Genomic DNA, 26,092 nt, shown 5'->3' with positions numbered 1-26,092 from the left:
AATCTATCGGTTGAATGGAGTCGCGCATATTGTTGGTAGCGTGCATGACGAGATTAGTAATTTTTTTAAAATTTAAGAATTAAATTGTTGCTAGTGATATTGAGTCACTTAGAAATTGATTATAAGAATTATTAGAATGTCTAAGCTTAAAGTAGTAGTTAGAATATCGATTTAGAGTTGGTAGTGTGTTAGATGATTGTTAGTGATGTTAAACCGTTTAGTACTTAATTTTTATAATTAATCGTGGCAGGCTCCATATCATCATCATCCTCATCCTGAAATATATCTTCCACGCCATTTGGTGCTCCACCCTGTCGAGATTTTGTGACCACATCATCAATGTCGGCCATCGCAATCGCAACATCAGCTATGGGTCTAGTGTTAACCCTTTCTCCGCCATAAGTGTGATTTAGATCAGCATCGAAAGACGGGAGGCCACCAAAACTGCCTCAGGCTCAATCACAGACAGAGATGAAGATGCACCAACAGGCCTCAAACTCGAGCCGTCTGCCGTGGTTGAAGGCAAAGAATTTTGATTAGAACATCTTGAACTAGAGTCCACATCCACAAGTTTGGCCAATAGCTCAGGGGTCCTCACCTCCGGAAATTGCCGACGACAATGAAATAGAACTTTCAAATCTTCATCGCTGCTTATGACGAATAAATCACACTTCACATCATCCCGCAAAATGGATATCGAAATTCTGTAGAATAACTTCTCCACCCGTTTCACGCCTTGCAGCCCCAGTTTTCGGATTATAGTATCCTGAAACTCGGTGAAACTCGTCGAAGGTTTCATGAAAATACTAAGCGGATTCTTATCAGTAAACTTAATTCCGGAACGCGTTTTTTTCTTAATCGAACCTTTATAGCATTTTTATCAGGACCGAACCATTGATCGAACCGGTCAGACTATTGGGTCACTAAGACACTGGTTCAACCGGTAGGTCACTGGTTGAACCGATTAACCCGGTCCTATGTAAATAAAAAACAAAATATAGTAAAAAATTTAGAATTAAAAATTTAAAATACATATTTTTACTAATATTTTAAAAATATCTAGTTATTCTAAACAATATGGAACAGAAACAATAAGTATTTTGTTAATTTTACTCTATCATAAATATTTTTATTTTGTTTTTATATTAAAATAAGTATTATTTTCGAATTTTAATAATTTATTAATTAATTTATATCTATTATACTATTATATACTATAAGTATTTATTGAAAAATAATATTAATAGATATTATATAATTATGAAAAAAAATAATAAATGAGTTTATAATTACTGTTAAATAAAAATATAATTAATTTAAAAATGAGTGAGCTTATAATTAAAATTAAAATAAATTAAATTAAAGTAATTATTTACTGAAAGATATTAATATGTATTTTAATTTGCATATATATTAGTAATAGGCAAGTTAGTCTGGTGGATGTAGCTACCTTTTATTTCCTGAAGGGATGGGGTAAACTCTCATCACTAGTCATTGTGGGGCTCACTATGATGGAGAATTCACATTTCACAGTTATTTATACACATTTGTACCCTACTAAATCGAATTACCCAGCATCCATTTATATATGTTGTTGAAATTTAGTAAAGCTGTCTCCCCTAATTCGATTTATTCACATTAGTCTAGAAGGAGGTGAATTGAATTAAGTTACTTCGATTTACTTGAAAATATTCCAACCATACATAAATCGAATGAGACAAATTCGATTTACATGGAAACATAGCCCTGCATGGATAAATCGAAGGAGGTTATTTCGATTTACATGATTTTACTAAATCGAATTTCTCTATTTTGATTTAAATATAACTATGCTAAATCAAGTTTGTCTGATTGGATTTACATAAAAATGTCCTCTAAGGACATACATTTAACGATTTTTTATTTGGGTGATATACGTAATTTTTTCTTCTCTTTGGTTTATACATGTAATTTGTCCTATTTTTTACTCTTAAATTAATAATATTTATTTTGTATTAAAATAGAGAGTTATTAAGAAAAATACTAACGCATTGTTTGGTTTAAAGAAAATTGAATGAAAAGAAAATGTAAAGATAAAAAATAGATGGAAAATTAACTTTTCCTCTGTTTGAATCAGCATAGAAAATTGGGAGGAAAACAAAAAAATGGTACGGAAGCCATTCAAAATTTTTCTTCTGGGTCATGAGATGAAAAGTGAGAAAAAAGTATAAACAATAGTAAAAGTATAAATTTATCCTTCATATAAATAATGATAAAAATACATTGGTATATTATTATTTATATATAATATAGGAAAGGATATTAATATAAATTCACTTGGTTATGATTTTCTCTTTCTTTACTTTTTCTTCTATTCAAACTAAAAAAAATTTCTTCATATTTTCTTTCCATTCATTTTCTCTTCATCCAAACAATATAAAAAAAAAATTAACTTTTCCTTCCATTTTCTTTCCTTCTATTTTCTTTCCTCTCATTTTCTATCTTTCATCCAAATAAAGTGTATAAGACCATAGAAACTTTGAGTATAAATTAAAATACATATTAAATTAAAAAAATTAGATAAATAATTAAATAATAAAAAACAATAAATTATATGGATATCTGAGTATTTCTTAGGGGTGGCAATGGGGCAGATTTTTACTATACCCGACTCCGCTCCGCCGTACAACAACCTGCATAAAATCCGCCTTACTTCTTCCTGCGGATAGTAAAACGTTGAATCCATCCTGCCTCTATAATTATTAAAATCTAATAAATAAAATTAAATTTCAAAATTTATATAACCATCATTACATACATAACATAAATTTAGGGGTGGCAACGGGGCGGGTAGGGGCAGGTTTTCGCTCTACCTGACCCTGTCCCGCCGTACAACAACCCGCATAAAACCCGCCCCACTTCTTCTCGCGGATAGTAAAACGTTGAACCCTAACCCGCCCTTGCGGGTACCCCGCCTCGCTCCGCCCTACCCATCTCTATAATTATTAAAATCCAATAAATAAAATTAAATTTTAAAATTTATATAATCATCATTACATACATAACATAAATTAAAATAAAAATTTAAGTATAATATAATATTATTATTCATTTACTAATTATTTTATATATATGATACATATTATATATTAAAATTATATCTATTATATATATAGCAGGACAGGTAGAAGCGAATATTACCTAGACCCGATCCCATCCCGCCCGTCCCAAAAATCCACTCCGCTAAAATTCACCTGAATACGGATGGATATTACCCGTTTCAAACTAATAAGACGAAGTGAATACCCGCGGGTTCGGATTATATTGCCATCCTAGTATTTCTCGAGTTATTAATATTATTAATAGGAGCCAGGGAGGGAACCCGCAGCTGAATTAGGTGCCGCTGCTTGGATCCTAAGGTTAGTTCATCTCTCCCTTAATTTTCTTCAATCTTGCGATAGAATTTGCCCAATGGAATCTATTGATTCACGTCAAGGCTTTTTCGTCACCGAGAAAATAGCTTTCCCCTTCTGACAAATTTTGCACCTTGATGATCCACAAGTGATTTTGCATATCCTCCAGTTGCTAGGTTGAATTCGAGAAGCCACTGGTTGTCATGATTCTGTCTCCTTACTGATCTTTTGAGATTTTAATATTTGAATGCTGATTTTTCTGCTTAACCGTTTTACTTTCCTTAATGAATTGTTGTTTTATTGTATGTTTTCCTTTTAATCTATGATAACTCATCAGATTGACAAACTCAGCATTGGGTGGCTTTGGTCTCCGTTAGAGAATGGATGGACTGAATAAGAATCAAGCAAACAAGTACAGTATAATTGTTCCTACGTACAATGAACGGCTCAACATTGGTCTCATAGTCTACCTCATCTTCAAGCATCTTAAGTAAGTTTTCCATTCTCTTCATGGCTCTTGCAATCCGCTTCTTCAGTTTACCGTATTCCTATGGGTATAAATTTATAATTTGCATCACCAATTTTGTATTTTGAGCTTGCTCCTTTGTGGAGAAGGTTGACAAAGAGTAGTCATTTTGTTATGCATTTGTGTTTCATGTGAAAATTTCAGAAAACCATCTTATATACCATATTGATACCGTGTTTATCTATCTTTATGGACACTCCTTTTCGTTGCCCAATTTAGGGATGTTGATTTTGAAGTTATCGTTGTGGATGATGGGAGTCCTGATGGTACCCAAGATATAGTAATACAACTGCAGAAAGTTTATGGAGAAGATCGAATTGTAAGCTCTACGAGTTAAACAACTAGTTATCTTTGATTTTCCCTCCTTTGTTTTTATCATTTAGGATAATCGAGCTTATTTCTTTGGTTCCAGCTTTTAAGACCGAGACCTAAGAAGCTGGGTTTAGGTATGTACCTGATACTTTTGCTAAATGATCTTGATTGTATTGGCCTTTGATACAATTCATGTGCAGGAACTGCTTATATTCATGGCATGAAGCATGCATCTGGAAATTTTGTTGTCATCATGGATGCTGATCTGTCACACCATGTAAGTTTTGCTGTATACATGTAAATGACAGATTGTGGTTATTAATAGTGATTAAATTTGGAAATAAATACTGAAAAATAAGAGAGAATAATTAGGTGAACTTCATTCTAGTTTAGACAATTATTAGTATGAGAAATGTGTTAACCTCTTCTTTTTTTTTTTTTTTATGTTTCTTTATCTGATCTGTTTAGTTCTTCTGCAGCCAAAATATTTGCCAAGATTCATTAGGTAAGAGAAGCTTTCAATAATTCATTTCTTGCTCTCTTTTGAACTGCCTATGCCATCTTTATATGAGTACCTGTTACTATTGATCTCTCATGTTTTTCAGCAAGCAGATGGAAACTAGAGCAGATATAGTTACTGGTACTCGTTATGTTAAAGGTGGTGGTGTGCACGGATGGAATCTTATGCGCAAACTAACAAGCAGGGGAGCAAATGTTCTTGCTCAAACTTTTTTATGGCCCGGTGTCTCAGATTTGACAGGATCATTTAGGTATTGATCTTGATAATTTGTAATAAATACATTGTTGAGAGTAAGTTTCTCCCTTGTTTCCATGATTTGAAATAAATTTATTCTTGTTCTTTGTAGACTTTATAGGAAGTCTGTTCTTGAAGACATCATTAGTTGCTGTGTTAGTAAGGGATATGTCTTTCAAATGGAGATGATAGTAAGAGCATCCAGAAAAGGATACCATATTGAAGAGGTACATTTACATAATGATGTTTATAATATAGGTTAACCTGGTTGTTTTGTTGACTTTCATTAGTTCATAGCTCTTGATTTAGATGTGTATTAGCGTTGATCATTTGTATACAACATACAAGTGTGTGCTTTATTTTGAGACAATTAGTGCAATGTCGGTGCTAGTTCCCACTGTAGTTGTGCCTTTGACGGTCACCTTGTGAAATTTACCTTAACATACAAAAGTAGATAGGCCTTGGTCTTCAGTAGGTATCCATGAGATTTGGAACGATGTTGAACACATAAACAAATCACAAAAGAAACATTTTCTAATAGCACTGAATTGGCTGGACATTGGAATTCTTCTCAGGCTTGGCTCTATTCTTTTCTATTGATCTTTCTCTTTTTGTGAGTTATATTATTTGCTTGCCACTAGGCATAAACATGACCGGTAGTTTAATACAGCGAAGTAAGCACTTAATGATTAGATAAAACAATGATGCTACAAAATTTCACATTTGAATCTACGTATGAAACATCTCTCATGATGGCAACTTGAGTGAGGACTGGGTGACTAAGAGTTCATAATTCACTTTGGAGCTGACTTTAGTTTCGCATACATACAGGTTCCAATCACATTTGTTGATAGAGTATTTGGAAGTTCAAAACTTGGTGGATCGGAGATTGTTGAATACCTGAAAGGCCTAGCATATCTTTTGGTGACAACATAAAAAGATAAATCCTCCATGTGTCATTTTTTATGTATGTTTTTTTTTTTTTGGGGGGGGGGGGGGGGTTATTTATTTACAAATAATGACATAAGCTTCTTGGTAGAATGTTATCATTTGTTTCTCTAATTTAGTAGGAAGCATTTGTATGGTTCCGTGTGTATACAATTTTTTTGTGGAATTTGTGATTTTAAGTTTTTAACCATCTTGTTCGGTTTTTGCTGAAGTTATGACACTGAGCTTTTCTTGAAATGTTCACACTCACTATTAGCGCAGATCGGGCTTAAAAGAATTAATTTACCATGTGGTAATATTTAAGCCATCTGTATACTATTTTTATTAAAATTTTATTCTTCATCACGATTTGTGTATTTTTTTCTATGGTATTCTTTAATTTAGCACGATAAAGATTAATTCATTGCAAATTAAAATTCTGTTTAATAGTTTATCGCTGTCTAATTACTTGTTATATGGACAAGATAAAATTTAAATATTAGACATTTACTTAAACCATAGTGAGCTAATCACTAACTAAATTTAAATTAGTTGCGCTTATTTTTTTATTTTTTGTTTATGGTATCTTCTAGTCTTATAGATTAAATACTAATTCATCATGAATCTAACCTTTATTTGAGAGCTTATTACTGATTAATGAGTTGGTATATATAAAATAGAAATTCAAATTTCTTATGCTTGCTTAAACGAGTGACCAGAAGAGAAAATAATACATGTTGGTTAAAAAACAAAAAATAACAAATGAGAAAATTTATAAAAAAAAATTTGAAATAAAAAAGGAAAAAGGAGATGTGACCCGAATATTGCAAATGCGAAATCATCCACTTTCTTATCCTCAGGTAGCCTCACCCTCAAACCTGTTTGCACTTTTCATCAGAGACACTCTCCGGCCTCCGCTCCTCCTGTGCTCGCCGCCACTGCTGCTTCAGCTCCTTCCCCTCACGTTCCCCGTGGTGTTTACTACGTTAGTGGTCGGTGGTGCTCTGTCTTTGCCTGTGCTTCTCCGCCATTCGCATCTGCTTCTGCTCCGCCATTTCTTCCGCTTCCTCTCTCTCCTTCGGGTACATCTTCACTCCGCCAGTCACCCTTCTTTTTAATGCTTTGACAATAAATAATTGTGATTAATATGATTTTAACAATTATTACAATAACAATAAGAATGTGATAATGAGATTGATTTTGTTTTGGCGCGTTCAGTGAAGTGCTCAACATATTCCTTCTTCTTCAGCCTCTGTTCGGATTCAAGTCTTTGCTGATTTCAGTGCTCATCACACACTCATTCAAGTGTATAGCTGACTTCGTAATTGGATTGTTACTTATGTAATTGGTTAATAACCGGTTTTCTCATTTAAAACCAGTTTTATTTACTAACCTAAATCAAATTTCTAGTTAACTGAAATCAGGTTTGGTTTTTTGGTTAACCTTAACCATGTAGAGCTACTGCATACTAACTGAATATGGCGTCCATGCTCGGCACTTCCTCAATTGCACTCTTTCCTTCTCGTTCCAGATGCCAATCTTCCCCTTCTGTCCACGCTCTCTCTCTAACCACAGGTACAATTCATTAACAGACACTTCACTATTTGTAACCTATATCATATCCCAATTTACATGGCCAGCAAATATTATCATTTTTGGCCAAGGCCAGCAATAATTTGCACCCATATTTACAGGTGTTTTGCACACAAGAAGTATAATGTTTTCACTTATATTTATTAGAGTTTTGTACACATGAATCAATATAGTTTGCACTCACATTTTTCAGGGTTTGCATACATAAATTAGTAAAATTTATTTGTTAAATACAATTTAGTATTTATGCTGGTTAATGGATGGCCAAAAATATTAAAAATTGTTGGCCCCAAGAGTTTTTCTGTTTTTTTTTGTCCTCCCATTATTTTGGGTGTTTATAGCCTAATAGGAAAACCCATTTCATATCTGTTCTTTTGTGCCAAATCTCTTAACTTTTATCAGCTTGGGGAGTTTCTACATGGAAATGGAAGGTGGGTGCTTGTTGCACTTGCAGGTACTGTATAACTAGTTATTGATATTGGATGGGTTTTGGCTTTGCAGGGCAGGTATTTGGGCGCAAGTTTTACGGACGAATTGGATTTCATGGCATAAAGGGAAGGCCTCAATTCTCAGTTGCCAGTGTTGCCACTGAAGTTAACTCTGTAGAACAGGTACATAAGGGATATTCCAGTTTTTATGACAGATTTTCTTCCATTGTTCATACATGGAAAGTAAAATGTTTGTAAAATCTTAAAACTACTGGTTTTCGGCTTTGGATTCATAGTCAGGGGAAGCATTGATCGAACTTAATATGTATATAACACTTGATACGAAGCTTATGTGTATAATACCAAAGTGTATAAATCCTTTCCTTTTTAAATTTTTATACCATAGTGTATAATACCATAGCTTCCCATTGTTGTTCCTGTAAAGGCTACACTTGATATATATTTGAAAGTCCATTACAAACAAGGAATCTGGTCTTTGTAGTTCTTAATTTTTTTTATCTGTATGTGCTTTCCAACTCTCTGATCTTATCATATTCAGGCTCAGAAAATTGCTTCTAAAGAGAGCCAGAGGCCGGTGTACCCATTTTCTGCTATAGTTGGACAGGATGAGATGAAGCTTTGCCTTCTCCTAAATGTGATCGATCCCAAGATTGGTGGTGTGATGATCATGGGGGATAGGGGAACTGGGAAATCCACAACAGTTAGGTCACTGGTTGATTTGCTTCCTGAGATCAAGGTTGTTGCTGGTGACCCATACAATTCAGATCCTCAAGATCCGGAATTCATGGGCATTGAAGTGAGAGAGCGGGTGCTGAAAGGAGAGCAACTCGAGGTTGTGTACACCAAAATTAACATGGTTGATTTGCCATTGGGTGCTACAGAAGATAGAGTGTGTGGGACAATTGACATTGAGAAAGCACTAACTGAGGGTGTGAAGGCATTTGAGCCTGGCCTGCTCGCTAAAGCCAACAGGGGAATACTATATGTTGATGAAGTTAACCTTTTGGATGATCACTTGGTGGATGTCTTATTGGATTCCGCCGCATCAGGTTGGAACACAGTGGAGAGAGAGGGAATTTCAATCTCACATCCAGCTCGGTTCATACTCATTGGTTCAGGCAACCCGGAAGAAGGTGAGCTCCGGCCTCAACTGCTGGACAGGTTTGGAATGCATGCTCAAGTTGGGACTGTGAGGGACGCGGAGCTAAGAGTGAAGATTGTGGAGGAGAGGGCTAGATTCGACAAGAATCCAAAGGAGTTCCGAGATTCCTACAAAGCTGAGCAAGATAAGCTCCAGCAACAAATTGCCTCAGCAAGGAGTGCCCTCCCATCTGTTCAAATTGATCAGGATCTCAAGGTGAAGATCTCCAAGGTTTGTGCTGACTTGAATGTGGATGGATTAAGAGGAGACATAGTAACCAATAGGGCTGCAAAAGCTCTTGCTGCTTTGAAGGGAAGAGACAAAGTAAGCGCAGAGGATATTGCTACTGTCATCCCTAACTGCTTGAGGCACAGGCTTAGAAAGGATCCCTTGGAATCGATAGACTCAGGTTTACTTGTTATTGAGAAATTTTACGAGGTATTTAGCTGATTGTGGAATATAACATATAAACATTATATGCCATATAGTATTCACTAAAGATATTATTATCACCTTACTATTTACATTTTCATCTGTTGTCCTGGGACATTCATGTATAAACAAATTCTGGTATTACAAGTTCAACATCTCTGCGTTTAGAAGGAGAATTGTGATTGAGAGACATAACTAAATTTTGTTTTAGGATTGTGTTTGATTTAAGGTGTACAGGATTATCTTATGTTTTAGTATCCTATTTAGTTTAAGATATAAATATAAAGATTGCTACAAATAAAATTACTTAAATACCTAATTGGAAAAAAACAAAATAAACCCTAATCCATTTTCCCTTTCCCCGTTCTCGACAATGATTATTCCACTTGGGAGTCTTGAAGCCTGATAAACTTGCAAAGATCTCCAATCTCGGGCGGCAATAGCTAGAGGCTCGTCATATTTTGCACATTTGCTTTTTACAACCCCTTCAGAAACATCAATTTCTTTTGCTTCCTCTTCGATTTGTGCATTTTTTTAAGCTCCTTCAATTTGTATTCAAAATGCTCCTTTTTTATTTGTTTTCTTCGGCTAGCTCTCTCTATTTGAGCGATGGCAATGGTGGCGTCCTCCTGGGCCGTCGTCGCCTTCTTCCTCTTCTCCCCTGCTCGCCGGCACGGTCGGTCTCTTTCTCTCTCCCTCTCTCTATACCAGCATTCTCCTCTCTCTCGTTCATAATTCCTCTTCCTTTTTGCGTTGATGGCGACGAAGGCATTCAACCCGCCAGTGCTGTGCCTTCCCCCTCCTCTCTTCTTATAATTTTGGTTCTCAGTCATCAGCCTCTCATCAATCACCGAGGGTTAAAAACTTAAAATTGAAATTTGAAAAGGAAGAGGAAAAAGAATATTATAAAAAATTTTAGTATCTATCTCCATAAACTTTAGTTCCTGAGGAGATTGAAACTGTATCCTAAAAGTGAAATTTTAATTTTAATGTCTAATTATTCTAGAAACAAACAAAACTTTAAAGATAAAGTCATTAGAGGAGTTAATACCCAAATTGAATTTTAAAATTTAAATTAATCTAAATTAGACCCTCAAATTTATATTAATCACTATGCTTATCTCCATTAATGGTATGCTAATTTAGTACAAAATGACATCGTTTTATATTGGCATTTTATCTTCAACGAAATGACATCGTTTTAACCTCCGTCGTTGTAAAATGACATCATTTTTTTAAAGATTGAGCATCAATATAAAATGACGTTTTGTTTTATCGAATCTAATAAGTTAACATGCCAAAATAGCAATGCCTCATACGAATATGAACTTAGGGACTAATGTGAATTATAATTACAAATATTAAAATCCGATTTGGATCAATTGACATTTTAGGAGTCAATTTAATCCTGCCTTCAAATTTTAGAGAACAAACTGAATATTATCTCATTCGTAGAGAGTTTATACATTTAAGACATCTCTCATTTCATGAGTTAATTTTTGTGGTTGAATTAAGTCCACTTAATCTCAATTCTAATACCTAGGCCTTTTGTGTTTTCAGTTTGGACTTTACATCAATAAAAGGAGTGTGCTTCCTTGTTTTATAGATTTCATTTTTTTGGCGGCAGAAGAGAAAAAAAAAAAAGGGGGGGGGGGGTTGTTTTGGGTGTGGGGGTTGAGTGCTTTGCAGTACTCCTGCTAAAATGTAAATATCATCTTCTAACCTTTATAACTCAATGAATTGTCCACACACCATAATCTCTATCTATATTATTCGGTAGTTTTCCTTGTTCTGTTGCACGATGCATTTATCAGCCAGTACTCATCTGGCATTTACCACGATTTACAGTGGGTCGTCACAAACTTTTAGTGTTGAACATATAAAGTTCAACTCAAAAGTCATAAAATAACTACTATACGCCCTCCAACCTTAACCCAGCATTACGTAGTCAGTGTAGGATGGTACATGGCATGCGGCTCTTTCTTACATAACAAGTGACAATTAAGCCTAATTATATTATAACCTATAAATTCAATTTCAACAGAAAAAAAAAAAAAAAAACCAAACATCTAGACCCATAAATGTTACTATCTTTATCAATGGTGTAATCAGGCACTGGATCAGAGTATCAGACACACAACACATGAGTAAGACTACCATGAATCCTGGAGATGACAAAACAAACTGACCATGGTACCTGAGGAAAAAGAACAATATTCAGGAAATGCTTCTAGGATTCGTTGATATCCGCGCCTTCTTAAGTGGTCTCGAAACCCTCAACTTCATCATACCCTTTTCCTTTCTTTCAGTAAATATAAAAAAGCTTCCTTTGACTCAAGAAATTTATAGCTGTGTAAAATATTATTGTAGGACGAACAAATATTAATGACAAGTTACAGTAAATATTGAACTCAACGCATTACAGTATCCTTAGTTAAAACCTTTGGAACTTTGAATTTAGGATTCTGCTCCATGAAAGCTGGTTCCCGTTTGTACACAACTGACGCAGCCCTAATCAATATACCAGCAGTTAAACCCCATATGAGGTAGTTTGTATGCTCAGTTTCATAGTCGAAGTAATGTATCAAATACTTCTCTCCCATCCACTCCCTCTCCTCCTGATTCCGATTTTCATCCTGATTCAAGCAACATCATCAGAAAACCTGTAAAATAAATGTCAATAATTTAGAAGACACAGAGAAAGAAACTAGACCGCACCTTCAGAAACATCTCCAGAGGTGCATCAAATACTGCGTCCACTTCTGCAGGATTTAGAACCGGTTTGAATGCTTTCTTGTCATGAAGTATGCCAATGACTGGAACCACTCTGAGGAGGTGCTACAAAAGAAGCATGATAGGGAGCTGCTGGTAAATTTCCTATCAAACACTTATAATCTGAAGAAGATGAGATTTAGCCTAACTAAAAGGAGTCCAAATCATCTAACATCAGTTGTTACAGATTAAATAACAGCGGGTGACTATACTAACTAGTGAAATGAAATATGCATAGAAATGAGGATCCTCTAGCATATCATTTATAGATTTCTATTTCCAGAAATAACGAGTGAATTGGAACTGAATCATAACCCCTCAATCATAACAATGGGGATGTATCTCATTATCAACCCATCGACCACTCATTAGAGTTACACAGACATCAATATCTTATGAAGCAATTAGTGTATAAGACAATAATCACATCAACATTAATTAACAATTACTATTTTACTGGAAATCATGTAGTTGCATAATCAAAATAAATCAAGAACCCTGAGTTTCACCAATCAGTGACATGTGGAAACGAAAAATCAACATTCTCTTAAAAGTGTCCAAATTCTACAGCTAAAATCCTAATCACTCACAACTGGAGAATACACAGTTTTGCTTTAAAAACACAAGCAAGCCAGGGATCTGTCTATCAAATTATCCAAGTATCAAATAAAATAGAACACACACCTTAGACAAGAATGGTTCAAGAACAGTAACAACATTGACAAGTTCAGGGTCCAACCCAATTTCCTCCTTTGCCTCTCTCTTTGCAGTGTCCCCATCATCCTTATCCCCTTCCTCTGCTTTCCCACCGGGCAAAGCCACTTCACCTGAACACTTAATTAACAGAACCTTAATTGCAAAACCAATTATGCTGAATTTACACGAAGATTTAATTTTGATACACAATTATCCAATTCAATATTGTATTACATATCTACACATGATGCTACCATATCATATGATCACCATAACAAAAATTCAAAATTAATCTCTTTGAGACAATTTCTCAAACAATTGATCTGCAAACAAACAACACTCCCAAAAAATACAGGACCTACCGGAGTGAGAGGAGAGCTTAAAAGAGCGCTTAGTGAGTATAACCCTAAGATCACCGGCATCCCCTTCAAAGAGGCAGATCAAAACAGCAGCCCTCTTTGGTCTGAACTTTTCAGGGTTCTGAGCCACTGGTGTGGCCGATTCAGGAAATCCCACTTGGGAAACAACCTTACCGCTCCCACACTCTTCTTCATTGCTTTGTTCGTCAACCTCCTCCGAAAAAGGCGGTGGCTTGTAGAATCGGAGCTGCTGCGCCAAAGCCCGAAGCTTCTGGGATCCTCCTTCGTGGAAGTTGGAAGAACAGGAAGAAGAAGAAGAATCCATGAATTTGGAGAGAGATGCTCTGGGTAATAATAACGGCGTTGATAATAACGCTCTCAGAATGGAAACCATGTGTGCGCTAGCTGCTATATTGCCTATACTATATTACATGCTATATCAAATAATTATGGTTTTTGACTTTTTTCCCCACTTTTATGTTGATACATTTTTGAAGATATGGAACATTAGTATGTTAATTGTTATGGTGGTTGAGTTTACCATTTCTTCTTCAGTGATAACAGAATTGGCAGAAGAATCTATTATGATTAGCCTCACACTCAGAAAAAATATATATATAATGCGAGGAATGATTTGTCTAAAAAATTAAGAATTAATTTGGAAGTTAAAATTTATGGGAACTAAATTATTAAAATAAAAAATAAGACAATAAGTAATGCCATCTCATTTTTGGCCTTTTAGGTGGTTGGGTGGTCAATGCATGTTTGGTGGAAAGCATATAAATCCAAGTAATTATTGCCATATAATATGAAAACCAGGGGCCCAGTTGCTAAGGGAAATTAGTCCATATAATAAGCTTGATATTACAGTTTGAATGTCTACTCTTTTTAGAAAGACAAGTCTGTTGGTTCTCTAATTTTGTGAATATTTGATCAATTTGGAACACTGAAAGGTAACATAAAAACACAAGGAAAAAAAGAGTGTTACACAATAGGCTTGAATTAAATGAAAACTGCATATTATGAGTGCCAGCCACATGAGATTTCATTGCTTTCCTTCATGCACCACCATTTTCTGTGTGGTTGGGTAAGATAATCTCCTAGCTTTTGTAGACCCTTTTGCACTACCTAAAGAAGGAGGAGTGCCTTTTACATTTGGTGTCAATGTGTTCTTATCCTTCCGACCTTGGCTTGAGTACTTATTTTGAGCTTTCTTGGGACTCACGGTTAGGTTGGGGATGCGGCTTTCCCACGGGCGAGCCGCAATCCAGCACTCCTTCCAGCTCCAACCCCAATTAGCTTTGCCAAGTTCATAACTGCCTAGCCCTTGACTCTGACTGCAGTTGGCCCTCCACTGTGTGTATATATAATTGGCTTTCAGTTGTGTCAGGGGAAATAAACAAGATCATGCACTTCAGATGAGACTCGTGTTCTAAGGTGTTAACCTACCTGATGAGAAAAGGCATAAGCCATGGCTCTTTCCCTCTTAACTGCTGCTTCTTCTCTCTGATGTAGCCTTGCAACGATTTCCTCCATGGTTTCAGGGCCTCCACACCAATCCACCTATGAATCAGAGAAGAGAGTATCTAAAGAGGAGTTCAAATAAGTTCATCTATCTATTGACTTTAATAAAATTAATACATTAACAAGATTTTCACTAGGTAATATCACATTGTAAAGTGTTACTGTAAAGAAGCATTAGTTTTAAAAAGAGAAAATGTTCCTTTATGAAAACTTTCTAGCTTTACAAGCTAGCATACCACAATGTATGGGAAGGTTACCTCCAGATCATGGAGCTTTGCTTCAAGCTTTAGCTGTGAATCCAGTTTCTTCCGCCTGATCCTGTCTTCTGTCACCATACAGATTCGGCGAGCTCTAATATCTGTCTGTATCTTACTCCATGAATGAAGATAATTTATGGCTGTAGTAGCTTGTTTTCTAACAGAGTAACCTTCTGTCAGAATCTTTAGTTTTGCCAATCCTTTTAATCGGCCTAAAGATTTTCTAGCCTGTAGAATTCGAATGTCGTCTTGGTAAAACGAAAAAAAAAGTAGAAGGCTTTAAGAAGGATCTGTAAATAAATGTCAAGCATATTATCCAGAGTTGAACAACAAAATATGAAATGGGAAGCATGCTTGGCAGGGAGGTGCTAAATCAATGATCTCAAATCGTTACTCTGAATTTTTGACATACCTTGTATGCCCGGAATGCCATCTGTATTCTTGTTGCAGCAATAGTTTCAAGTGGTACCCCAGAGGACACAAGATTTTCACTTGCAGTACTAGTTCCATTTGCTGAACCACTAGACTCTCTTTCTGTATTATTGTTTATCTTCAATGAAGCTAAAGATCCCTATATCAAATTATTAGCAGATATATGGAAATAGAAACTTTCTTGTTAGAACTTAAAAGTGAACAACCCTCATATGAAGTAGATTTCATATCACTGTAATTAAGGACTTGATGCTAATCAAGTTAAAACTTCATTTGTATCGGCCTTGTTGGTAGTAAGACATACATGAACTTCAAATCTCTCTACATAGTGGTACTACATAGTTTTACATAATCATTTTGACTCTCATGCAATGAAATCCTGGACTAAGATGAGTTATTAATGAAGGTAAAATTGACACAAAGTGTGCTGTACCTTTGATTTCTTTGATCTGCTTTGTTTTGATTTTCTTAATCGAATGATTGTCTTAAACCAATGGCCTGAACCCATGCTTGATGTGAAGTAAGTAACTTCTTTCAAATGGACATAACCCTGGTAGTAATTTTAGTTGAAACTATGGACATAACCCTGGTAACATACAGAACAACAAAAACTGCTGATCAAAGATAAAAATACATATTAAGAACTTATTAATGGAAGTATGAAACCAAATACATGTTGATCCAACAAAGATGAATCTGCTTGAGAATGACTTACCAAGAAATGGGAAGTATCCAAGGAAAGCTCAAAAGAGAAAAGAGAAATAGAGATGAAGGGTCAGAAGTAAAAGGTGAGTGGGTGTAGAATATGAGATGCCATGACCCCTACACCACCATTGATTTGTTGACATTATGATGTGGAAGGAGAAAAAGATACAAACTAAACCAAACAAAAAGGAGAGAGAACAAACAGTACATACACAAGCACACACGCACACTCTCTCTCTCTCAATCAAAGAATCAACCAGCCATTTATGCAGAACATAAGGCCCACAAGAGAAAAGAGATGGCCATTGGTGTGCATGTTTAGTCTCAGAGACTGAGAGACAAGAGAATAACGTAACGTTGTTATGTGACAGTGTGACACTGTTGGTTGGAAAGTTTTGGTGAATGCAAAGTTACAGCGACAAGCACTGCACAACAAACTGTGATAACAAAATACCTTGATACTTGATAGTGAACCTCTCACGGGGGTTGCTTTTTTGTGAATGATATCTTGTTTGCTTTCTTGTATTCATCTATTGGAGCAATTAACTGTTTCTATGGTGATAGATCATGTCCTAATGCAGATAAATAGATAGCATCTTCCAAGCTTAAAAAAGCTAATGGTCCCGGCGAGGCTCGAACTCGCGACCTTCGGCTCATAAGACCAACGTTCTAACCAACTGAGCTACGGGACCATATGTGTATAATAATATTACTTTCTATATTTCAAATGATTAAAAATAAACTTCCTTTGCAAAATGATCTCTCTTTTTATATGCTACTGATTTTTTTCCTACAAGTATATATATACTTTCATGTAATTATGTGTGTGTATCTTTTATAAACCTGTATACACTAACATATAGAGAATATTTTCGAAAAATAAATTTGATTGTCAAGACAATATAGTATTTAATTTTGATAATCTGATTTAAGCACACACATCGATCACTTTCATCAGCTTGCTCCCTAATCCACCCAAAACATAGACTTAGAAACTGAGCAGAAAACACATCAACTAACAACTTTGTTGGTTTTCCGTTCGTAAAGTAGAAACATTGGTTTTCGATGGAAAATTTTTGAAGTGTTTTGGAAATTTGCCTTGAGGTTGTTGAGTGTCACCTTCTATACATAGTTATTGATTGGTGATGTTGGAACAACAAATAAGTATTTTCAGCCTTCTCTTCTCATAATAGATAGAGAAAAAAATGTGAGGCTTTAAATTAAAAGTTAAACCAAATCCTACGTTGCTCATTTACATAATAAAGGGATTAACTAAGTCTATGGTAACTATAACTCCTAAGTAACTGATTCAGCATGCTATCAAGTATCAATATTGCAACTATGTTACCTTAACATTTGACCTTTAATTATTTTGCTTGTTATTATTCTTCTGCGTTTAAATTCATTCAAAACCGCCTCTACTATATAGAAAAAATGTGGCAAAACTTAGAAGCGTGGAGGGGAGGAAATTAGTATGGCATTTTCCTTCTTGACTTGAATATTATATTATTATGTATGTTAAAGTAAAAATTGTTAGAATGAGTCAAAAATCAAAATACATACCAATATACGGAGACTTTTATAGGCCATAGCATATATAATATAGTATACAATTTGGATATTGTTTTAAACTTTTAATTAGTATATCAGAGGAGATTATCTGTTAAGCGTGTTTTTTACTGTTTGAATTTTATACCAAAATCAGTTATTGGAATAAAATACATATTAGAATATAAAATTATGAAAATGAGAAATAATACATATATTTATGCACAAATACGTGATAGTTGATTTTAATATACAAATAATATTTTTAAATATTTTATTAGAGGAAATTATTGTGAAACAAAAGTAACAATTTCTTATTAAGAAAAAACAAATATCAATAAGTTATTCCATTCAGATCCAACTTGGGAACCAATTATTTATTAGTCAATCAGCCAATTTTTTTAAGTTTTATTTATAACAATATTTAAAATGAACATCCAAAATTACATACCAGAAGAATATTTGAAGCTTCAATAAAAATATTTGAAAATAAAATAAAATATCCAAAGGTCAATATTATGGTTTTATTGAAAGTCATTAGAGAGATAAGTAAATGTGTTTGAAATTGAAATCAGATTTAGATCTCGATAAATGTAGTTGTAAAGAGAATGAGTAAAAAAGGTCATTAAAAAAAGATTGATTGAAATTGGCTATATAAAAAATGAAATTGATATTTTTGGTAAATGATATATCATAAATTTGAGTTAAATTTAAAGTTTTAGAATTGATGAATCATTTATATTTATATATAGAAACCGGATGTAAAACTGAAACAAACACATAAACAAGACAAGACTAGGCTTTTCATAGTGAAAATAATTGTTTGGCCTTTCAATATGTGAGGTATGTGGATGTCTCATAAGTCATGCGTGTTTTTTCTTAGAAAGTGCAGATGTTATGTTGAAGTGCTAAAAATTTCAATCAACAATTTCCACTCACCTTCCAATTTCTATGTTCTTCAATTCAATTCATATTACGGTAGTTTCTTAATTTATTCACTTATTATATTACTAGTAACTTAGTTTCAATACGTGAATTAGTCTTACATAAAAACCTTGTTTCAACAGCTTACTTGCTAACTCAACGCAAAATAAGAAAAAGGTTTAAAACTCTTTTATTTTATCTTCTCCTGTATTAATAATGAAAATGAGTTCTTTATTATTATTTATTTATTTTAATCAATGAAAAAACTCAAGAGTTACTGCAGCAAGTATAGCTTGCAAAGTTCCAAAACCAAGAAACTAAATAAACACAGAGCAGAAAACCAAACTAAGGAAAGTTCAATACTTCTATCTACTCAAAAACCAAGTATCAGACTAATTTAAATTTCGTTTATTATACTATAAGAAACATTTTAAGAATGGCAGGGATTAAAGTGTTTTAGTATTTTTAACTATTGATTTTAATTGTAAAATATATATACATAGCTAAAACTTAAAATCAATAGCTAAAAATACTGAAACATATTAGTTCTTAATATCCATCTTATATTATATATAGGAAACAAAACTTTAAGCCCACTTGTTAAATACAGACATATAAAAGTCTCTGATATATATATATAATAATGTAAATGTATGAAGCATAAATTCTCTATCATTTGGGTTGAACTTCAAGATCTGGTTGATTGAAACTTTCAACACTCTGGAATCCTTAACCGACCTTTTGTGCTTCCTACCTGCAGTTAAGCCCACTTCTCAATTCTCATACCTGTATTTCTTTCTTAAGTCTTGTAACCATTCTTATTAAATACACCATATTTGACCAAGTCCAAAATCTCTCCATGGACCCTTCAGAATCATTGGTATCCAATCGTTTCTTTTTCATTTCCTATCTATCTTTTATATAGCATATGCCGTGTACTTATGCATCATTCACAAGCACTGAAGCACAAGAATGAATTTCCATTCAAATCTTTCTCAAGCACCTGCAAGAAGTTGTTGTCTCTACTTCTATTTATTCATCTCCTTTCTTCTCCAAGTTGAGGCTACTGCTAATGGAGACAACAAAGTCATATCTATAGGCGCAATCATCGATGTTAACTCGCGTATTGGGAAAGAACAGCTAGTAGCCATGGACATTGCAGCTCAAAGTTACAATAACACTTCAAAGACCTACAAACTGGCTCTTCATTTTCAGAACCCCACCATGAATCCCTTAAAAGCCACTTCCATTGGTTAGTACTTAGAAGTACCAAACAGAAAAATAAAAAATAGAGAAATCTTGATTCAAAGACAGACACATTTTGCTTGTTTCTGTTTCTGTTTCATTACCAAACAGAGCCTAAGAAAAAAGAATAGGTTTGATATTCCTTTTGTTTAGCTAACATAAATATCTTTATTAATGTGCATAACCCTATGTTGATTTCTTGCAGCTGAAGATATGATTAAAAATCAGAACGTGGAAGTGATTGTGGGAATGCAAACATGGACAGAAGCAGCTTTGGTAGCTGAACTAGGAAGCCAGGCTCAAGTTCCTGTCATATCCTTGGCAGCACCTACTGTTAGCTCACCCTTGATGGCAAATCGATGGCCTTTTTTGGTGAGGCTAGATAACAAGGGCACTGCATATTCAAAATGCATAGCAGATATAGTTTATGCTTATGGCTGGCAAAGAGTAGTAGCCATTTATGAAGATGATGGCTACGGTGGAGATAATGGTATGGTAGGTATGCTATCTGAGGCACTCCAAGATGTAGGTTCAATGATTGAGTATCGCTTAGCACTTCCATCACCTTCTTATCTGCCTGATCCTGCTGAATTTCTTCGCAACGAGCTGCTAAAGCTAATTGAAAATACGCAATCTCGGGTGTTCATTGTTCTTCAATCATCATTAGATATGGTGATTCATTTGTTCAGAGAAGCTTCACAAATGGGTCTTGTGGATAGAGAATCAGTCTGGATAATTCCAGAGAGTATAACTAATCTATTGGATTCTGTCAATAAGTCTGCTATTTCCTATATGGAAGGGGCTATAGGGATCAAGAACTACTACTCTGAAAATAGCACAGAGTATAAAGATTTTGAAGCTCAGTTCCGGAGAACATTTCACTCCAAGTATACCGAGGAAGATAACCGCAACCCAGGATTCTACGGTCTGCAAGCATATGACAGCATTAAAATTGTTGCAAAAGCAGTCGACAGAATAGCCAGTCACAATAGTAGTAGCAGCAGTAGTGGGAAGACTTTACTAAGAGGAATATTGTCTAGCAAATTCCTTGGTTTAAGTGGAGAAATTCAATTTCAAGAATTGCAGCTCATGCAGAACCCTACCTTAAGGATTGTTAATATTGGTGGGAGGAGTTATAGGGAACTAGATTTTTGGAGTCTAGAACATGGATTTACCAGTAGATTAGGAGAAGGTGGAAATGATACTTCTAGGAACACAGAGGGTTTAAGTGGAGTGGTAATTTGGCCAGGGAAATTGTCGAGAGTTCCAAAAGGGTGGAATCTGCCTACTAAGGAAAATCCAATGAAAATTGCAGTGCCAGGAAGAACTTCATTTTCCAAGTTTGTCAAGGTCGATTATGGTGAGAATGGAAAGCCAAATATATATAGTGGATTCTGCATTGAAATTTTTGATAAGGTGTTAGAACTATTGGGTTATGATTTGCCATATGAGTACTATCCCATCAATGGAACCTATCCTGACCTGGTCCAACTTGTCTATAACAAGGTAAGAACATATCCATGATGCTTTTATGTTCGCTTGAATTTGAAGGTGTTCTGCATTTGAAAAAGGTCCACACTAATGTTCATATAATATGTCCATATTTCTTGTGCATTTTCAGAAGTTTTTTTGTATTAAAAGGAACAAAAGCCTAATATTACCAAGTTTTGTTATAATTTGAAAAGACACAAAACCTTGACTGACTCGATATATGCAGAGTTGAAGTTTAAATTTCATTACTGACATAGATCTTTTCTTTCTGGCTGTGATGTGAATTGAAATCATGGAAGACTTATGAGGCTGTTGTTGGGGACATAACCTTACTAGCAGACAGAATGCCATATGTAGATTTCACTGTGCCATATGCAGAATCAGGATTGTCAATGGTAGTTCCATCAAAGTCAGATGAATCAGCATGGATGTTCATGAAGCCTTTCACCTGGCAAATGTGGGTGGTAACTGCTGCTATCTTGTTCTACACAATGTTGGTAGTGTGGTACCTGGAGCGAGAATCGAATCCTGAGTTTCATGGCAACTGGAAGAGCCAACTTAGCACTGCACTTTGGTTTACCTTCTCCTCCCTATTCTTTGCTCATAGTAAGTATCAATTATTCATTCACATACCTCAATAAAATAACAGAATTGATCAATCATATTTACCCATGCTCATTAGAGTAAACCAATCCTAATTGTAACATGATGCAGAGGAGAACTTGTCTAGCAACTTAAGCCGTGTTGTGATGGTATCTTGGCTGTTTCTAGTTCTGATCCTTAACTCGAGCTACACTGCAAGTCTTTCATCGATGCTCACAGTTCAACAACTGCAACCGAATGTCACAGACATCGAGTGGCTGAAGAAGAACAACATGAAGATTGGTTGTGATGGAGATTCTTTTGTTAGGACATACCTTGAGAGAGTAGAGAGGTTCAAGGTAGAAAACATCATAAATGTTAGCAGTGAATACAGCTATGTTGATGTATTCAAAAACGGCACCATAGCAGCTGCTTTTCTTGAACTCCCTTACGAAAAAGTATACATGAGTAAATACTGCAAGGGCTTCTCTGGCTCCACCCCTGCCATCAGATTTGGAGGACTTGGATTTGTAAGTCACACTACAATTCTCCCTCAATGTTCAACTTGTATTGTCCATAACCTATAGAATCAAATTCAAATCTTTTGTGATACAGATGTTCCAGAAAGGCTCCCCGGTGACCAGAGATGTTTCTAAAGCGATATTGCAGCTCTTAGAACAGGGAGAAATAAAGAGCTTAGAAGAGAAATGGCTGAGCCCCATGGGAGAGTGCGCTAGCAATGTCACCACAAACAACACAGAAAGTTTGAAGCTTGGGAGTTTCTGGATTCTGTATGTGATTTCTGGTGCAACTTCCACCATATGTTTCCTACTTTCTACCATGCATTCATCACCTTGGAAAAGAGCGGTTACATTAGCTAAGCAGATTTGTAAAAGCAAGAAACAAAGCGAAGAAAATGAGGCACGTGAGGATGTAACTGACACTGACAGTTCTGAGTTACAAGAAATCATAACGGTTTCTTCCTCTCCATCACACACACCAATGACAACTCCCGATCATGGAATCACGAATGCAAGATACAATACAACTAACCCTAATCTTCTCATCTAACCTGATATGTACAATGGTAGATAAATGTAAAAATATATATTAGAGTATCTTATGAATGAAGTTAGGCTGACACAATGTGTATCTACAATGATAGAGGAATTTGAAGAGATGACCTTGAAACTTGGTTCAAAGCAGTAGAAAGTAGAAACCCCTTCTTTACCATAATGAACTGAAAAGAGATCCTCCCGTAGGTATCAATCTGTAACTTGTAACTTAGCTGAGAGGGCAAGGGGTAATATCTTGATGCCATTTGATTTATTATAAACACTTTAATTTGCGTTATTGACACTCCTCAACGGAAAACAGCCTCGTTCTCTTTTTTTTTTTTTTAAATAAAAAATAGGGAGATTCGAATCTACGATGAGTATAAAAAGACTATATCATTTGAGTTATAACACATTAACAAAAACAGTCTCGTTCTCAAATACTCTTAAATAATAAATATTATATTTTTTGTTAATTAAATAAAATAACTCCGCCTATGTTACACTTGCGGTACATAGCCGGTCCCAAGTCCGGATAAAGGAGGAGAGTTGTGTTAGGTCTTCGGCAACCAACGTAAAAATATAGCCGAACCCCTCATGACATGAATCAAAGACATTATTGCGCTAAAGCTAGGTCGTTACCCGGAAGTAACGCGCCGTATGGCTCGAGTACGGTGTCAAAGCAAGAGCCGCTGCATCGGTGCCCGGATGTAGTGTTAAATGAGCAAGGGTTCTCGCGTTTTCGTGAACGGACGAGGGTAAATAAGCTAGTTCACAAAGGAAAAGGTAAAGGTCGAAGCGACAAAAGGTTGAGATTTGGGACATGGAACATAGGCACTCTAACAGGAAAGTCCATAGAGGTGGTGGATACCATGACAAGGAGGAAGATTAACATTATGTGCCTACAAGAAACGAAATGGGTTGGTGCAAAGGCTAGGGAGTTGGATTCCTCTGGTTTCAAACTTTGGTATACAGGAAAGGTGAAGAATAGGAATGGAGTTGGAATAATTGTGGATAAGCAGTGGAAGAAGGACGTAGTTGATGTCAAGAGGGTGGGAGATCGGATCATCTCTATCAAACTTGTGGTGGAGGGAGGTGCTTTTCATGTGATTAGCGCCTATGCACCGCAAGTGGGTTCGGACGAACAACACAAGATAAGGTTTTGGGAGGATCTAGAGAGTTTAGTTCAAGGCATATCTTTGGGAGATAAGATTTTCTTAGGAGGAGATTTAAATGGCCATGTTGGGAGAGAAGTGACTGGATATGGGAGTATTCACGGAGGCCATGGTTTCGGGGTGATCAATGCCGAGGGTAAAACTATTTTGGACTTTTCCTCAACTTTTGATCTTCTCATCGCAAATACATGTTTTAAAAAGAGAGACGAACATCTTATAACCTATAAGAGTGGCATGACAAGCTCTCAAATCGACTTCTTCTTGTTGAGGAGAGTCGACCGGAAATTTTGCATTAACTGTAAAATTATCCCGGGAGAGAGTTTAACAACACAACATAGGGTGCTCGTCATGGATTTTCGCGTTGAGCAAAAGTTGAGGAAAAGACATCATACGAAAAACCCAAGGACGAGGTGGTGGCGGATGAAAGGTGAGGAACAAAGAAGCTTCCTAAGACGGGTAGGAGAAGAGGCAAGGTGGGATGGGAATGGAAGCGCGGAAGAGATGTGGAGGGAGATGGCAGAAGTTATTAGAAGAACAGCAAAAGAAAGTTTTGGTGAATCTAAAGGAATAGGACCAAGAGACAAGGAGTCCTGGTGGTGGAATGCGAGTATACAAGAAAAGATAAAGATAAAAAGAGAATGCTTTAAAGAGTGGTCTTTATGCCGCAATGCAGATAACTGGGAAAAATATAAGGCGGCTAAGAAAGAGACAAAAGTGGCTGTAAGTGAAGCAAGAACAAGAGCATATGAGGGTCTCTACCAGTCTTTGGACACGAAAGAAGGAGAAAAAGGTATATATAGAATTGCAAAGAGCCGGGAAAGAAGAACGAGAGATTTGGATCAGGTTAAGTGCATAAAGGATAAGGATGGAGAGGTGTTGGCTCAAGAGGAGAAGATTAATGAAAGGTGGAAGAGCTACTTCTACGAGTTATTTAATGAGGGACAGAAGACTCTTCCGAGCCTTGGTCGATTATGCACAAGGGAAGAAGATCAAAACTTGGACTACTATCGAAGGATTCGAGACTTCGAGGTAAAAGAGGCTCTAAAGCAGATGAAAAATGGCAGGGCAGTAGGACCTGATAATATCCCGATTGAGGTTTGGAAGGGTCTTGGAGGAAAAGGCATCAACTGGTTAACCAAGCTTTTTAATGAGATTTTAAGGTCAAAGAAGATGCCTGATGAGTGGAGAAAGAGCACCTTGGTACCTATCTACAAGAATAAGGGGGATATACAAAGTTGCGGAAATTATAGAGGGATTAAGCTTATGAGTCATACTATGAAGTTATGGGAAAGGGTGATAGAACGGAGGTTGAGAAAAGAGACACAAGTAACAGAGAACCAATTTGGATTTATGCCAGGCAGATCTACCACTGAAGCGATATACCTATTAAGAAGGATGATGGAGAGGTATCGTAGTAATAAAAGGGATCTACACATGGTGTTTATTGATTTGGAAAAAGCGTATGATAGGGTACCAAGAGAGGTCTTATGGAAGGTTTTAGAAAAGAGGAGAGTAAGGATCACATATATTCGGGCAATTAAAGACATGTATGATGGGGCCACAACTAGTGTGAAGACTCAAGGTGGTGTGACAGAGGAATTCCCTATTGGTATAGGATTACACCAGGGATCATCCTTAAGTCCATACCTTTTCACATTAGTCTTGGAAGTACTCACAGAGCACATCCAAGAGCCTGTGCCATGGTGCATGCTTTTTGCCGATGATATCGTCCTTATGGGAGAGTCAAGGGAAGACCTAAATAAGAAGTTGGAGTTATGGAGAGAAGCTCTAGAAGTGTATG

At 35.7% G+C, this 26,092-nt stretch overlaps 5 protein-coding genes and 1 non-coding gene across 11 annotated transcripts; 3 read left to right on the top strand and 3 right to left on the bottom strand.

The window, feature by feature from the left end:
- Positions 1-3,262: 3,262 nt before the first annotated feature.
- Positions 3,263-6,288, top strand: LOC112791543 (dolichol-phosphate mannosyltransferase subunit 1). Its single transcript, XM_025834415.3, has 9 exons — positions 3,263-3,398; positions 3,730-3,882; positions 4,138-4,237; positions 4,331-4,364; positions 4,431-4,507; positions 4,710-4,735; positions 4,836-5,000; positions 5,097-5,211; positions 5,816-6,288. The coding sequence occupies exons 2-9, from the start codon at positions 3,773-3,775 to the stop codon at positions 5,918-5,920; spliced, it is 732 nt and encodes a 243-aa protein (XP_025690200.1). The 5' UTR covers positions 3,263-3,398; positions 3,730-3,772; the 3' UTR covers positions 5,921-6,288.
- A 442-nt stretch (positions 6,289-6,730) lies between these two features.
- LOC112791541 (magnesium-chelatase subunit ChlI, chloroplastic) lies at positions 6,731-9,718 on the top strand. Of its 5 annotated transcripts, none has more exons than XM_072233516.1 (5): positions 6,836-6,993; positions 7,130-7,216; positions 7,368-7,486; positions 8,006-8,115; positions 8,492-9,718. In XM_072233516.1, the coding sequence occupies exons 3-5, from the start codon at positions 7,390-7,392 to the stop codon at positions 9,542-9,544; spliced, it is 1,260 nt and encodes a 419-aa protein (XP_072089617.1). In that variant the 5' UTR covers positions 6,836-6,993; positions 7,130-7,216; positions 7,368-7,389; the 3' UTR covers positions 9,545-9,718. The 5 variants fall into 5 exon arrangements, with proteins under 5 accessions (XP_025690199.1, XP_072089617.1, XP_025690195.1 ...); XM_025834410.3 differs by having other exon boundaries at positions 6,893-6,993; positions 7,130-7,252; XM_072233515.1 differs by having other exon boundaries at positions 6,903-6,993; positions 7,130-7,259.
- Positions 9,719-11,596: 1,878 nt separating this feature from the next.
- On the bottom strand, positions 11,597-13,943 carry LOC112791540 (nudix hydrolase 15, mitochondrial). Of its 2 annotated transcripts, XM_025834409.3 has the most exons (5): positions 13,357-13,943; positions 12,983-13,125; positions 12,245-12,364; positions 11,968-12,162; positions 11,597-11,875 (listed from the first exon to the last, which is right to left on the bottom strand). In XM_025834409.3, exons 1-5 carry the CDS (start codon positions 13,745-13,747, stop codon positions 11,870-11,872), a joined length of 855 nt encoding a protein of 284 aa, XP_025690194.1. In that variant the 5' UTR covers positions 13,748-13,943; the 3' UTR covers positions 11,597-11,869. The 2 variants fall into 2 exon arrangements, with proteins under 2 accessions (XP_025690194.1, XP_025690193.1); XM_025834408.3 differs by having other exon boundaries at positions 11,597-12,162.
- Positions 13,944-14,180: 237 nt separating this feature from the next.
- LOC112791539 (protein IQ-DOMAIN 9) lies at positions 14,181-16,509 on the bottom strand. The gene is made up of 6 exons (XM_025834407.3): positions 16,282-16,509; positions 16,000-16,152; positions 15,547-15,705; positions 15,135-15,362; positions 14,803-14,916; positions 14,181-14,707 (listed from the first exon to the last, which is right to left on the bottom strand). The coding sequence occupies exons 2-6, from the start codon at positions 16,072-16,074 to the stop codon at positions 14,399-14,401; spliced, it is 885 nt and encodes a 294-aa protein (XP_025690192.1). The 5' UTR covers positions 16,075-16,152; positions 16,282-16,509; the 3' UTR covers positions 14,181-14,398.
- Positions 16,510-16,889: 380 nt separating this feature from the next.
- TRNAI-UAU (transfer RNA isoleucine (anticodon UAU)) lies at positions 16,890-16,963 on the bottom strand. Its single transcript has one exon. It is a non-coding gene; the product is annotated as a tRNA-Ile (tRNA).
- A 2,301-nt stretch (positions 16,964-19,264) lies between these two features.
- Positions 19,265-23,414, top strand: LOC112791538 (glutamate receptor 2.7-like). The gene is made up of 5 exons (XM_025834406.3): positions 19,265-19,995; positions 20,194-21,494; positions 21,779-22,085; positions 22,194-22,591; positions 22,677-23,414. The coding sequence occupies exons 1-5, from the start codon at positions 19,716-19,718 to the stop codon at positions 23,130-23,132; spliced, it is 2,742 nt and encodes a 913-aa protein (XP_025690191.1). The 5' UTR covers positions 19,265-19,715; the 3' UTR covers positions 23,133-23,414.
- Positions 23,415-26,092: the final 2,678 nt, after the last annotated feature.

The sequence above is a fragment of the Arachis hypogaea genome, chromosome 3 (assembly GCF_003086295.3).
Source record: "Arachis hypogaea cultivar Tifrunner chromosome 3, arahy.Tifrunner.gnm2.J5K5, whole genome shotgun sequence".
Taxonomy (NCBI): domain Eukaryota; kingdom Viridiplantae; phylum Streptophyta; class Magnoliopsida; order Fabales; family Fabaceae; genus Arachis; species Arachis hypogaea.
Note: the sequence above shows the minus strand (reverse complement) of the source record. Positions and strands in the feature narration are given on the sequence as shown.

Bases quoted from the DNA above. Each gene is read 5' to 3' on its own strand.
- LOC112791538 (XM_025834406.3), top strand. From the start codon at position 19,716: ATGAATTTCCATTCAAATCTTTCTCAAGCACCTGCAAGAAGTTGTTGT. The intron at 21,495-21,778 runs GTAAGAACATAT...AAATCATGGAAG, and splicing joins TCCAACTTGTCTATAACAAG to ACTTATGAGGCTGTTGTTGG. The intron at 22,592-22,676 runs GTAAGTCACACT...TTTGTGATACAG, and splicing joins GATTTGGAGGACTTGGATTT to ATGTTCCAGAAAGGCTCCCC.
- LOC112791539 (XM_025834407.3), bottom strand. From the start codon at position 16,074: ATGGGTTCAGGCCATTGGTTTAAGACAATCATTCGATTAAGAAAATCA. The intron at 15,706-15,999 runs GTACAGCACACT...AATTTGATATAG, and splicing joins GCAGATCAAAGAAATCAAAG to GGATCTTTAGCTTCATTGAA. The intron at 15,363-15,546 runs GTATGTCAAAAA...CGAATTCTACAG, and splicing joins TGGCATTCCGGGCATACAAG to GCTAGAAAATCTTTAGGCCG.
- LOC112791541 (XM_025834414.3), top strand. From the start codon at position 7,390: ATGGCGTCCATGCTCGGCACTTCCTCAATTGCACTCTTTCCTTCTCGT. The intron at 7,487-8,005 runs GTACAATTCATT...TTGGCTTTGCAG, and splicing joins CGCTCTCTCTCTAACCACAG to GGCAGGTATTTGGGCGCAAG. The intron at 8,116-8,491 runs GTACATAAGGGA...TATCATATTCAG, and splicing joins AAGTTAACTCTGTAGAACAG to GCTCAGAAAATTGCTTCTAA.
- LOC112791543 (XM_025834415.3), top strand. From the start codon at position 3,773: ATGGATGGACTGAATAAGAATCAAGCAAACAAGTACAGTATAATTGTT. The intron at 4,365-4,430 runs GTATGTACCTGA...ATTCATGTGCAG, and splicing joins ACCTAAGAAGCTGGGTTTAG to GAACTGCTTATATTCATGGC. The intron at 4,736-4,835 runs GTAAGAGAAGCT...CATGTTTTTCAG, and splicing joins TATTTGCCAAGATTCATTAG to CAAGCAGATGGAAACTAGAG.
- LOC112791540 (XM_025834408.3), bottom strand. From the start codon at position 13,747: ATGGTTTCCATTCTGAGAGCGTTATTATCAACGCCGTTATTATTACCC. The intron at 12,365-12,982 runs GTGTGTGTTCTA...CTTCTTTTGTAG, and splicing joins TTGAACCATTCTTGTCTAAG to CACCTCCTCAGAGTGGTTCC. The intron at 12,163-12,244 runs GTGCGGTCTAGT...TGCTTGAATCAG, and splicing joins CTCTGGAGATGTTTCTGAAG to GATGAAAATCGGAATCAGGA.